General features: G+C 47.5%; 1 protein-coding gene across 16 annotated transcripts in view; it reads left to right on the forward strand.

Annotated features, from left to right (window-relative positions):
• Positions 1-13,210, forward strand: part of MYT1L (myelin transcription factor 1 like) — a 417,110-nt gene that overhangs the window by 274,443 nt on the left and 129,457 nt on the right. For all 16 annotated transcript variants that reach the window (XM_082427029.1, XM_082427020.1, XM_082427023.1 and 13 more), the window contains 3 exons: positions 3,919-3,973; positions 4,132-4,165; positions 4,397-4,459. In XM_082427029.1, coding sequence (XP_082283155.1) covers positions 3,919-3,973; positions 4,132-4,165; positions 4,397-4,459 — 152 coding nt within the window. The remainder of the gene's footprint in view (positions 1-3,918; positions 3,974-4,131; positions 4,166-4,396; positions 4,460-13,210) is intronic.

Below are 13,210 nucleotides of genomic sequence, written 5' to 3' on the forward strand. Positions count from 1 at the left end.
GGCTTCTGTTGGTTCAAAAGTAAATTTTTTAAATTCTAGACTTTAAGTATAAAACCATTGTAAGCTCCTAAGAAAACCTCTCTTTATTTTTAAAATAAACAGTGGGCTTAAAAATAAAAGAATGAATGCTGTAGTAGTTCCTTAAGGATGATTTTTCTAAATGTGAATCACTGGAGTGGGAATCAGAAACCCAGGCAGCGGTAACCAGGCTGCTTCTGTCCAGGCCCAGGCAAGACCAGAGCCCGTAGGTTAGAAAGTGCTGCTTACGAACTGTTCAGGCATCACCAGTGAAGCTCCTGCAACTCAGGTCTCAAACCCCTTGGAAGAGCAAATTCAAACACACAGCTCCCCTGATGCTTCCAAGGAAGACGCCGTCAGGTGGGTGAAAACAGGCAGGGGTGGGGACGCAGGCAGGGGGCCTGCAGGAGTCGGGGGCCTTGCCCACACTCCCAGGTGTAGACCTGGAAAATGAAAACACCTCCTCACATTTCCCACTGTGAATGTATGCTTTCTGCTTAATCTGAACCTCGCTGGCAGTTTCCGAACATTGATACATGAGTGTGAAAAGGACGTTTGAATCTGTTTTGCTACCTGGCCTTTTCAGATTCTTTTCCCTTATGGGTTATGACAAAATATTGAGTATAGTTCCCTGTGCTGTACAGTAGGTCCTTGTTGGTTATCTATTTTACATACAGCAGTGTGCGTATGTTAATCCCAACCTTAAAGGCTTATTTACAAGAGCAAAACCCACTACAGAGCCTGGAATTCAAACAGGATTGGCCCTGGAATAAACAGAGCAGTGGCACAGAACAGTCCACAAGGGGACCCAGCGGGGGTGGGAAATTAGCACAACAAGAGGGTGTATTTTAGTTGGGGCTGGGGTGGAGCTAGTATTTACTAATTGAAGGATTAGTGGCAGAATTAACTGTCCATCTAGAAGAAAGTAAGGTTGTCCCCATATGTAAAAAAAATGGATTAAAACTTAAATGTAAAAAATAAAATAATTCTTAGGCAACCATACGAGCAGTCAGCTAGTAAGCCAAGGTTTTCGACTTTATACCCACAGAGCGATGGCCTCAATGCCCTTTTGGTGACAAGCCCTCTCCTGGGCGACGGCCGGAGTTTATTTCAGATGCTGCACAAGCATCCGTGACAAGGGTACGGGCTTCCCGAGCGTGACTGGCCGTGTCCCCCTGAAGTTCCGAGAAGCCCACGCCAGCCAAAGGAGGCCCCCCAGTGAACACCAAGCACCCCCAGGCCCCCCGGGACTCCCCACGTGCCTGTGCCCCAGGACCTTTGCACGTCCTGTTCCCTCTGCCTGGAACATCTGCCCCAACCCTTTTTTAACCTGAAACCTGCAATTTTCCTCGAAAACGGCGCCTATTTTGATTCCCCCTGGGAGCCTCTGTCCAACTCCCGAAGGGTTACCTTCAGCTCGTCTGTGTTCTGTTATGTTCTCAGGGCCCTGACACAACGCCTCCACTCGGTTTTGAGTTCCTTAAAGAACAGACTTCCATCCTGTCGTCTCTGCATCCCTGGTCCTACGACAGGTGTGCAGTGTCAGGAGATGCTCCACTTGCACAGAACAGGACCCAGCATTTCCTCCATCACCCGTCGCCCCGGGGCGTGTGGGCCCTGTTTGCGCGCTTTGCTAAACTGTTAGCGCTGGAGAGGATTTCCAGGTGCAGTAGCCACCTCAGAGCTGTGATGTGCCAGCCTGGGTACTGCTGACTCACACTGCGTCTGCCTTCCGGGCTTCCACACCCTGAGCGGGGCTGATGCAACAGAGGAAGTGCAGCCACCCAAGGAGGCCCGGCACCGCGCGCCACGTCGAGTCTCCTTGAAGCGTTTCCCAGCTCCTCTCCGTCTCCCTGCGTCTCTCCTCCCCGGTCAGCTGCATCTCAGGACTCAGGCCGACTTGGTGGAGGCCCTTCCTCCCAGGAAGGTCGCCTCCTCTTGTCTCCTCTCGCCCCACTCTGCTCCCCTCTGCGCTCTCTCAAACTGCTGCTGAATTCATTTCTTTATAAATATGCTGGCGAGGGATCCCTCCCGTGCTCAAGAGCCAACAACAGCTGTCTATCCGCTGGGTCAGTAGTGACCCTCCAGGCCTGTCCAGGCCCCTAAGGTGCCCTTCCACTCTCCCTGTGGCCGAGCGCTCCCTGCTCCGCCGAGCCCGTCATCTCGAGGTTCCACCTTGTTCCCGCCATCTCCTTGACCCACCATCTCGCCAGCAAACGGATTCACCAGCTCATTCACCGGCGCGTTCATCCAAGCACGCGTTTCTAGTATCTGCATGTCAGCTGAGCCTCTGCATGTATCTATATACACGGATCTACGTGTAAGTCCCTTCTTCCTTCTACACCTAAACTAATCGTCCTGAAGTATCTCAGCTTTCCCTGAGAAATTCCGCCTCAGCGATTCACCTCGCATTGGCTCCTCCTTTCCTGAAATTCTTCTTAGGTTATTAAATCTGGCAAATCTTATGTCTGTGCAGATACATCGCCCATTAAGATATGAAGCTCATTAAATGAACTTACATTTTTTATTATAGGTATTTTTATTATTCCACACACAAGAGTAATAAATAAATATTTGTTGGTCAGTTGGTATGAACATTAAAGCAGGAGCTGCCAGCGTGCTGTTACGATTCTGTGCAGAATCTCGCCTTGCTGATGGTTTATTTCAATAGCAGCTCCACCCAGGTCTTTTCTGTAATGTCACCTAGCAGAGCCACAATTGTCCAACTAGAGTCTTCTTTCCCAAATTCTGACGTTTCTTGTCGTAAACTGTGAAGGAAATGAACTGTGCATGCATGACTTGTTGTTGTTGTTGTTGGAGTACAGTTAGTTGATTTACAATGTTGTGTTAATTTCTGCTGTCTTCAGTTATAGATAGATATATTCTTTTTCATATTGTTTTCCATTGCGGTTTATCCCAGGATACTGAATATAGTTCCCTGTGCTCTACAGTAGGACCCTGTTGTCTATCCATCCTATATATACTAGTTTGCATCTGCTAATCCCAAACTCCCAATCCATCTCTCCCACACACACCCCCCAATACATGACATTTTACGATGTCCCCACCTTCTGCCCAGAATGCAGCTCTGGCCACAATGGGCAGGGTGAAAAATGACACAGTCCAGGTTGGAATCTGGTCAGAGCAGCTGTCGTCTTTACTGATCATCTCTTGTCAGCCCCTCTGATGCGTTGAGTGGAATTCTCCCACGATGCGGTTTTGCTGTGTATAAATTACTCCCATTCACCCACCTGGAAGTACGTTCCCGTGGCTCAAAGAGGAAGTGTAGACAGTGGCTGGTTTCAGGACCCTGCACCAAAGCTGCCCCTTGAATGATCTTGGGCAAGTCACAGCTGTAAAGGAAGTGTAATAAGGACACCTCCCTTACAGAATCGTGTGAGGACCCTGCAAGGTAATCGATGGAAACACTCTGTCATCTCCAAGTGTGAGCCTTGCTGTGACCCTGGAAAGCGTCCTGACGGTTTAGATCAAGGTGGATGCAATTGTCCCCCAGGGCTGGACCATGGCGAGAGTAGCCCGCACGCTAAGACGTGTCCTTCTGTGACGCCCACCTCCTCCCCGCCGCGACTCCTCAATCAGGTTAAACACTTCAGCTACAAGGAGAATCTAGACATTAATATATGCATTTTTTTCCTTCCTGCAAACTTCAGCCCTATCCATTACATTCTTGGTACAAAGTACAACTCAGACTGACCAACCCAGAGGTGTCCTAATCAAAGTCTTCCACTGCGGGGGCCCTGCAAGACGAGGTCTGCTTTGTAATTTTTAAACAACGCGTTTAGATTGCCTGGTCCTTCCCCAGCAGCACCACTTCACAGAGGGAAACCATCCCTGAATGGCCAGCAGGAAAGCACGCTGACCGCCTTCCTCTCTCCCCAGATGGAGGTGGACGCCGAGGAGAAACGGCATCGCACGCGGTCCAAAGGGGTTCGAGGTACGTCCCTGCTTCCAGGTCCCTGGGGCCCTGCTGGGGTCCCCTTCGTCCTGCAGAAGCCCTCAGACCCGGCCTGGATACCGCCCTCTCGGTAGTTGTCTGTGGAAGAGGGCTTCTTGGGATCGATCATCAGTTTGTCTCTTTTCCTCTCTCTGCAGTTCCTGTGGAGCCGGCCATACAGGAGCTGTTCAGGTTAGTGAACGGGACGGGCAGTTGGCCTGTGCAGATAGCGGGCAGGACGCATCCCCAGCAGCGGTCACAGACTGTGCGTTGCAGCGGAGACAGGGCTTCCGCGCTCCCGGGGGACCCAGGGCCCGCACCCCAGCCCCCTCCTCCCAGTTTCCAGTCCTCCCTGTCTGTCAGCATCCCCCTCTTCCCTCCCGTCCAGGTGGCACCTGAGTGACCCACCCTTTCCTCTTGCAGCTGTCCCACCCCTGGCTGTGACGGCAGTGGCCACGTCAGCGGAAAATATGCGAGACACAGAAGGTAAGGTCTCGGCTTTTCATGCCATGCTGAGTGACGCGTGGGCACAGTGAATGGGGACCATCTTGGGGAAGCTTTCCTGTCCTCCTCGGACGTGGGGCTCTTGTAGGACGTTCTGACCACCTTCTGGGGCAGCGTTCACCCCACACCAGGGGTGACGACTGAGGACCAGCCTTGCACCTCTCCCCACTTGCTCCCTGGGATCCTCCCCTACGTCACTGGGAGCCATATTTCTCCTCCCCGTTTTCTCCTTCCGTAGCTCAGGATGGTAAACATCCGGTGGTAAAGTAAAGCGTGAACTTCCTGATCTTCCTGTGGGCACTCGGCTCGTCCTGGGAAGGGAGGTCCAGGCCTGGCACCCGGAAGCTGCAGGGGAAATTCAGAGCAGGAGGGGAAAGTCCAGACAGATCACGCTCGTGAGGCTTTGGGGCTTAGAGACGATGCTCGTAAATACCCGGATTTCACGTCCGTGACAGAGGTGGCAACACCTGGAGCACAGGATAGGGAGGTAACTGCTGCTAAAATGCGCCACAGCGGAATCGCATCCTTCACACCAAGACTGCGAGTCACGTGCAGCTAGCTCAGTCTTGAGATTCACTTCTCCCGAGATCCCTTTCCCTGTGGTGTTAAGGCAGCTTCACCTTTCAGTGGAAGGTTTGGGTTATGATGAGTTAGAAATGTTTACAGGCCATGACACATTTTTGGCTAATTCCCGCAAACGAGGGTGCGAGGACTGAGGCCATTCAGCCCAAGCAGCATTCAGGGGCCAGGCCCAGGTACCCAAAGCTCGGGAGCTGGAGCAGGTGCCCTGAGCACCCCAGGGTGACCGTCCTTCGCTGCTTTCCACCTTCTTTCCTTTTCAGCTGAACACTAATTTACGGATGAAATCAAGCAATTATTATGATTGCCCTTTAGCAACATCAAGGGGAAAATTACAAATTACTCCAAAATACCCGTGCTAGCATTTGAGGAGGCAGGGAATTTTCAGTGGGCATCCATGATGAAATGGTTTCATACCAAAGGAACGACAGGCCGTGGTTAAGAGAATTTTGTGACTTAAATTATTATATTTAATTTATTATATTATTATTTGATTGTGAAAAATTATTGAATTATGTAATTTAAATATGTGGTTTTTTTTTAACTATTTGTTATTTTATGAAGGAGTATATATGTAAATTCGTTTTTAAAAACTGGATTGTTTATGTTTACAATGGAAAACAAGTTAGCCAACCATGAGTGGATTTTTTTCCCCTAATCATCTCTTCACTAGACAATAGTTAAACTTGATTATTTTGCTACTAGAAGGAATGATTAAATTTGACTAAAAAGTTTTAATTAGGTGCCAGCTAGTTTTAACTGGGTGTCATAACCACACTTTTGCTGGAAAAATCATGAAGTTCCCAAAGAATTGTTTCAAGCGTTTGTATTCCTACCCAAGGTGCGTCCCCTAGAGCTGTGGGCTGCTGGGCCCTGTGGGATGCAGCGTGTGTGCACAGCTCTCCCTGGGATCTCCTCCACTGCTCAGACAATGATGCTCAGCCTTAGGCTGGGAACAATTCGAAGACAGCTGGGCCCCACCGTCCTCTGAGACCTGACGCCGCTGAGAGCACAGAACACCCTGAATTTTTCAGGAGTGAAGTAGGCGGAATTTTAGAGAGGAGTCACAGAAACAGCCGAATTGGAAAATTTTACAACAAAAATAATTTCAATTTTTTTTAATTTAAAATGTTATTTTTTACCATGAGTCATAGTGTTTGCAATTATTGGAATTCCCACTGTTTTAATAGAAATAGTGAATGGGGAGGCATACTGTGGGAACCCAGTACACAGACACTGGGCCCAGTTTCCCCTTTGCCACTAATCACCCAAGGGGCTTTGGGTGAATTATTTAACATGCATTGACTTCAAATTTCCTGGGTTTTAAAATGAGAGAGTTGCAGACTTTGTTATGTAAAACTAACTACCATTCAAAACTTATGTCACAGATAAGACTTCTCTCCAAGGAATCTCACTGAGGTATCAAGTGAGGCTTTCTAAATTTTATTTTTCAATGTCTGTATATTATCAGCAATTTTTAACTAAGGGGTGATGTTTGAATTGCTCAGACTGAACAGGGGCTCCTTGTCGTAGATAAGATTCGTGCATGCATCAACATCTTCTGACTAGTGCTATTTCAAAGTTGTGAGACTTCAATTATATCTGGCTTTGTTTTTTTTCTATTTTTAAAAGATTTCCTAAATGAAAGTTTCTCCCCTCTGACAGCTGCTCATGCACATGAATACCTGCAGTACCCGCCCACACCAACACAGGTGTCACCTTGCCCTCTGCCCTGTCCCTGCTGATACCGGAGCACATAAGGCCCCTTCAGATAGGACAAGAGCAGCAGCCTCAGTCTGGGTCTTGATGAAACTGCCCATTACTTCAGGCTTTTAAAGATACATTTTCCAATGAATATATTCCCGTTAAGGCTACAATTTCATTTTACTCACATATCACGCCAGTTCACAGCCAAATAAAAAGGCATTCTTTTAGTATACTGAAGTATCTATTTATTTGAACATGCAAAAATTAATTGGAGGCTGGTGAGGGGAATCAACAATGTAAAAAATAAAAAATAAAATTTTTAGGAAATTTGATATCAAGTGGTAAAATGATGCCTCTCAGGTAATCTTTATTTTGAACACAAGAAAATTTCTAAGGAAATCAAATATTGATCACAGTTTCAGTGTACCTTCTTATTGCTTTGGAGGGCATGCACGTTGGTGGGTGGCCTTGCTGCTTCAACGGGGATTTGCCTTTTCATGATAGCTTCTAAGACTGATGGCTTTTTTCCTGTGTGATAGAGGTAGGGTTGTGGATTTGTAAGAAATGGGGAATAGGTGATAGAGGAGGATCAATCATCAGATAAGACCTGTGAAATTAAACAATAATCTGAATTCACAAGGAATTCACAATTTAAGATCCTGGTTAAAAATTGAGAGGTAGGAGTTAAAGTTATAATACTTACTTTATTGGTTGGTCTGCCTTATTCAAAAATTATGTCCTTGAACTAAAGATAATCTATTCATGGGTATTTATTTGTGTTAATAGTTCACCATCAATTTGAGGTGCCTGATAAACACATGTACAACTGCACAGTTAAAGGTTGAATCAAAGAGATAAATTAGGAAAAACATAAGGGAAATGAAAACATAATTTTACCAGAAACCCAGGGTGTATCAGGAGTTCTGATACAGTATTCCATTCAGTGCTGAGTCTCTGGGCAGTCAAGGTAAAAAAGAGGAAGACGAATGACAGAGCCTCGTTATCTGACGCAGGCAGCACACCAGTTCCTCCGAGGGGCTACCCTCCTGACACTGAAGTTCCATTTCTTTGAATCCCTGCACAGTGACCAGCGGGGATCCGAGCTCAGTCAATATTTTTTGCCCTGATACATGTGAACAGGGCCAGGCCTCCAGGCAGAGAACAAGATCACCAGCCGTTATCTTCAGAAACATCATTAGTATCTAGACACATGACTCTGACTTTTTTAGGCTTTATATTATTAGCACATAAGTATGACAGAACATCATGGATTTGCAGTCAGGGCCAGAAGTAAGTCTCCTGTCATGAAGCAAAATACCGACTCAGTCTTTTCTGTATACAGCAAATCAGACCTCTTCTTTCCCACTCACATCTTACATCTTTCGCACACCTGACAGTCCACTGCTCTGAGTGCACACGTCTTTTCTAAACTGGTATTTATGCGTAGCTGAAGTTTGCATCTCAAACGCAGGGGCTGATCCCAGGCTTTCTTTGCAGGTGCAAAACTACCCCTCCGCCATCCTAAGTGAGTTTTCCAGCGTTTGGTTCTTAGACGCCCAAATTCAGGGAAGGGAGCGTCCTAGATGCCCCACTCTCCTTCCTGGACCACCTCCTTCCCAGTGTTCAGGCAGACTCGTGACCTGTAAGCATTTAAAACACCTATGGGTGAAAAAAGAGCATTTTCCACGTGCCTGCAGCCTGGGCAGCAGGAAAAAAATGGAATACATGGAGGCCATGCACTTGGAGTTTAGGAAGTTGCTGGGCTGTTGGTTGGTTGGCTAGAGGATGCAGGCAGGCAAGGTGTGAAGGATGCAGACCCAACCCTTGGCCTGGGGCTCCGAAGGCAGGAAGCGCTTCCCGACGCCAGACCCCGAGCTGAGGGGGCGTCTTGGGGGACTGGGCCCTCTGCATGTCCTGGTGATGCCCCCCTCTACTGAAGATTAACGTCTTATGGATGGAGACATGTGGACAGGGGGCCACAAGTCACTCTATGTATAATTGTTTTAGTTTTGTTCAAGGACCTGAAAAAGAGATTGGTTATTAATCCAGAGAATTAGATGAATGGATATTAAGATAGGAGCCAAAATATGGAACGTCAAAACATTTCTGCAAAAATCTCCTCCTGAGCATTTGACTAAGATTGAACATTCTATGCCATATATTCACAATTTTTTCTCCCCACGTTGATATAAAATACTGTTTGTGTTAAAGATACAATGCAACTTGATGTTACAAAGGGGTGAATATATAGACACTAAATTCATCATCAAAGTCACAATAAAACTTAGAAATAGGAATAATAAAAAATATTAGTATCTATTTCAGATTAATAAATATTAAACAATGTAGAGGAATTTGAATTTTAGCCTTCCTTATAATAGTTATATACGTACTGGACCATTTGGAATTAATTGGATTTACTTATTTCTTTCTGAATGGTGATTTTTGTATAAGCCTCCAGTGAGAGAGGGAGAGAGAGAGAGGGAGAGGGAAAGAGAACCCTTAATGTGGATTCATTCTTCACATCATTGGTTTTGTGAACCCTCTGAATTTACTTCTGAAATTTAATGGATTTTATTTACACTTACCCTTCACAGCTGTTTTTTAAGTTACTGTTTGTTGAGCATAGGGTTCTGGTGAGATATTTGATCCGAAATCTAGCTTGAGAGACTTGCACAAGCAACAATCCCCCAAAAGTCAGGGGATGGCTTTGGTGTTATATTTAAATCCTTCCCCGTTTAGAAAATTCAGAGTCAAATCAATTTATCTTGAAACTTTAAAATTAAAAGCTCCAAATGGTAGATTTATTTTTTATTAGAAAATTATTAAATTCTCTCCGGCTTATGGTGCACGTTCCTTCTTCAGATTTTTCTCCATCTCATATACCTTTGCACCCACCAGTGTGATCGCCATGGTGGCAGCCGCGGGTGAATAATTGCCTGTCTTCACGGGAGCTTGTTCTGGAGCTGGAGCTGAGGGCTTGCTTCCTGATGTATGCATGCCTCATTCGGATGTGGCCAGCAGCCTGGGGGCTGTATTATTCATGCCTTGACAAAGAGCTCTCACTAAAAGCCTTGGAAGAGAGCCAGGCACTGGGAGAGATAGTGGAGCATTTCAACGCGCAACTGAGAGGAGAATCGATAATCAAAAAGGAAAGAAAGAAAGAGACAGAGAGGAAGAAAGAGAAATAGGGATCCCTATACCTCCCTTTTACTGGTTTCACATGGGTAGAATTTCCATTTGCATTAAAATAAAAAACCCTAAAAATAATTGCATTTTTTTCTAACCACGCTTGAAAGTTTAACACAATTTTCCACATTTAATTGCAAAGCTGATTTTAATTAGTAGGGTCCCGCATGTGAAAAATGAAGATCCACTTGGGTGCGTGGAAACACTGCAGTGTCGGCTTTATGCTCTAATTAATGTATGGCTGCCTTGCAGCAGGGCACACTCGGGGGCGTTTATGAAGAATTCTGAGCACGCAGCCACCCAGCCAGGAGCCAAGAGAATCGACAACTCCCCCTTCATTCTTCATGAGACATCGCTGTGCATCACCCCATGCATAAACTTTACGGCATGCCTGTCCTTTTTACTCTTTGCCACTGATATTATGAATCAGAAGTTAGGGCACACCTATTTTAACATTAATTTGATAGCTTGCCCGGTTGCAGAGAGAGCAAAAATGTTGTGATCTCGGGACTTATCTGTCTGAAGTGGAGATTCAAAGCAAGTGGGTTTCCCAGACTCACCATTGCTTGATGCCTTATTGTGAATTGTATGTGTGCAAACACAAAATTCAGGCATGGTCTTTCCGGACTGTGGTGGCAGTTAACCTTCATTGTCACAGTAAATCCTCTATTTTTAAAAAAAAAAAAAAAGCTTCCTGGCCATTATCCCAAGAACACAATGTGCCTGCTGCCCGTCTATAGCGTGTCTGCCCAAATGGACAGATCTCTGGCCCTGGCCGGGTCTGTTACATATTTCAGAAGACAGTGTGACTGATTCAGTGTATTTAAAACCGCAAATAAAACAGGTAATGCATTTCAGGGTGGATTTTTGACATTTTATAAAATTCAGTATACTTTTAAAGTAATTCCACATTCATAGAGGAGGAATATAGGTATTTTCAGGTAGGAACTAAAACATAAGTATACTTAGAGTCTCTAATATTTACAATCTGTATTGGTTAAGAACTAAACACAGGAATTATAATCTCGGTCTGATTTATTGACTAGTGATTAAAGATATATAAACATGGCTTTGAAACATCTCCAGAATACACAGCAGAAATCGGTGTGTGGTACGGCTACCGTCAGGGTTTACCTGTTCCGACAACTACCGTCTGCGCTGGGATTCTAGCAGGTACGCGGCCGCCACGTTTCAGAACTGGTGGGCGGAGAGGGGGTCCTGACGTGAGGGTGAGGGGTGGGGGGGGCTGACCCGCTGGGCGATCGTGAACCGGGAGCCCCGCACACCTGCCGATGGCTGGCTGCGCAGCCCCGAGCTGGTCTTCCGCGACCTGTGTGCGGGCTCCCTGCGCGTCCGCACCACCAGGGATGGGAGAGGCGACGCCCAGAGTCAGTGGCTGCTGGATGGTCCTCAGAGAGGTGTGAATGGTGGGGGAGGGTGGACGGGGCGGACTTGTGAGCCCCTCATGCTGAGTCCAGCATTTCCAGGTGACAAGTCCAGGCAGCAACTCCAGGTGCCTGGAATCTGCAGTCAGAACCAGTGATGCCGGAGAAGTCAGCCTTGCAACCAGCTTTCAAATCCATATTTGAGAGCAATCACGTCGTTAGTATTATTACTTATATTCACTTTGAGAGGCCCAAGGAGTCCCGAGGATGACCTTTGTCCTTCTGCAAAGTGGTGGCTTCTCCTCCTTCTCAGATCTTCTGTCCTGAAGAGAAAACAGGGCTTCCAAGATGAGACCCCAAGAAACGACTGAACCCCCAAACTCCAGAACCTTCTTCCTGCTAAAACTGGTGACAGAGTTAGAGGAAAGAAGCTCTGCCCTCTTAGCCGTAATGTTAATTTGATGAGATTGCAGTGTTTTCATCTGAAAAAGTTTCTGTGTGACTTAGACCATTTCCAACTACAAAAAAATAGAAACCCAACTGCAAACTGGCTTAAACAGTACAGAATGAATTGTCTGCGTAAACTGGGAATTGAAGTCAATTCACTTCTGCCCCATCGTCCGGCATCTCCCCAGCAATCACCCCCGCACCTGGTTCTCACCTCATCCTAGGGCTGCCTGCCGGGACCCCAAAGTCCAGAGGAGGCCGGAGGGGTCAGGTCCAGCGAAGAGGAGCTCCTGATAAGCCACCTACACCGTCCTCATAATTCTGGTGCTCCAGTGGGTCCACAGCCGGGCCTGAGCCCTCTGACTGCCAAGCCATCCCTGGGCTGAAGGCTGAATCAGCTCCATTCAGGCAGGGCGTCCTCCCCAAAGCCCGGAACGTCAGTATCACCTGGGAACTTCCTGGAAAGGAAGCATCCTGGCTACACGCCCCACCCCAAACCTGCCAACTCAGAAGATGTGGCAGGGGCCCCGCTGTCTGTTTCCCTTCCTGCCAGGGGATTCAGATGCCCCCCGAGTGTGAGATCACGGCTCCCAAGGGCACAGGCCTGTGTGTGCCAAGGGCAGTCACCTGCTCTAATGGGGTTTTCAGGTAATACAAAGAGAGGCTGTGTCCTGGGCGAGCAACCAGCAAACAAAGCCAGGGTATGTGTGAAGCTGGCAGTCGAGGAAATATTTAGTGGCCGTCTGTCTGGGGAAGAACTGGACGGCCTGGTGTGGACAGGTCAGGGCTGCGGAGGCTCAGCCTTGTCCCGTGAGGGGACCCCCTCCCAGAGCCAACACGGGCTTCAGGTCACGTGTGCAGGGGGGTGCAGAGGCTCCCGGATGCTCAGAGCCCCCAGCCAGCCCTGCCCTGGGCCTGTCCCTTGGGCCAGTGAGGCTCTGTGGTCACCGGCCGTTTCTGCCCTGCATGCTTGGCCTGAGCAGAGCCTGGTAGCTGGGAGCACACGGGCAGTAAAAGTCCAGAGTGCCTCGGCTGGAAGAAAATCTGGACGCGCCCTGGAGATTGTGCACAACCTGTGGAGGGCTTACTTCCCTTGTTCAGACAGGGCTACCTGGGCCCCGTGAGCCTCCACGAGGCCCTGTGGACCTGGGAGCAGGAAGATAAACGCACCTTCCCTTTCCTGTTAAGGGAAAGCTCTGAGCTCCCCCTGTATAATTCAGCAGATTTTAAAAGATCCACTCATTGTAATTTAGTAGCCGCTGTGCGGGCCGTGAATACTACCCAATGCTGTATCTGACATGGCCAGGGATACGCTTCCCACAGGAGTGGATGCATCTCCTAAAACTCTGGGGAGGAGAGTAGGGGAGTGAGCAGCTCGGAAGAAATTTGATTCCTCAATGATGCTTTAGGATGCAGTGATGTGCAA

This window comes from Balaenoptera physalus, assembly GCF_965194825.1.
Source record: "Balaenoptera physalus genome assembly, chromosome: 15".
NCBI lineage: Eukaryota > Metazoa > Chordata > Mammalia > Artiodactyla > Balaenopteridae > Balaenoptera > Balaenoptera physalus.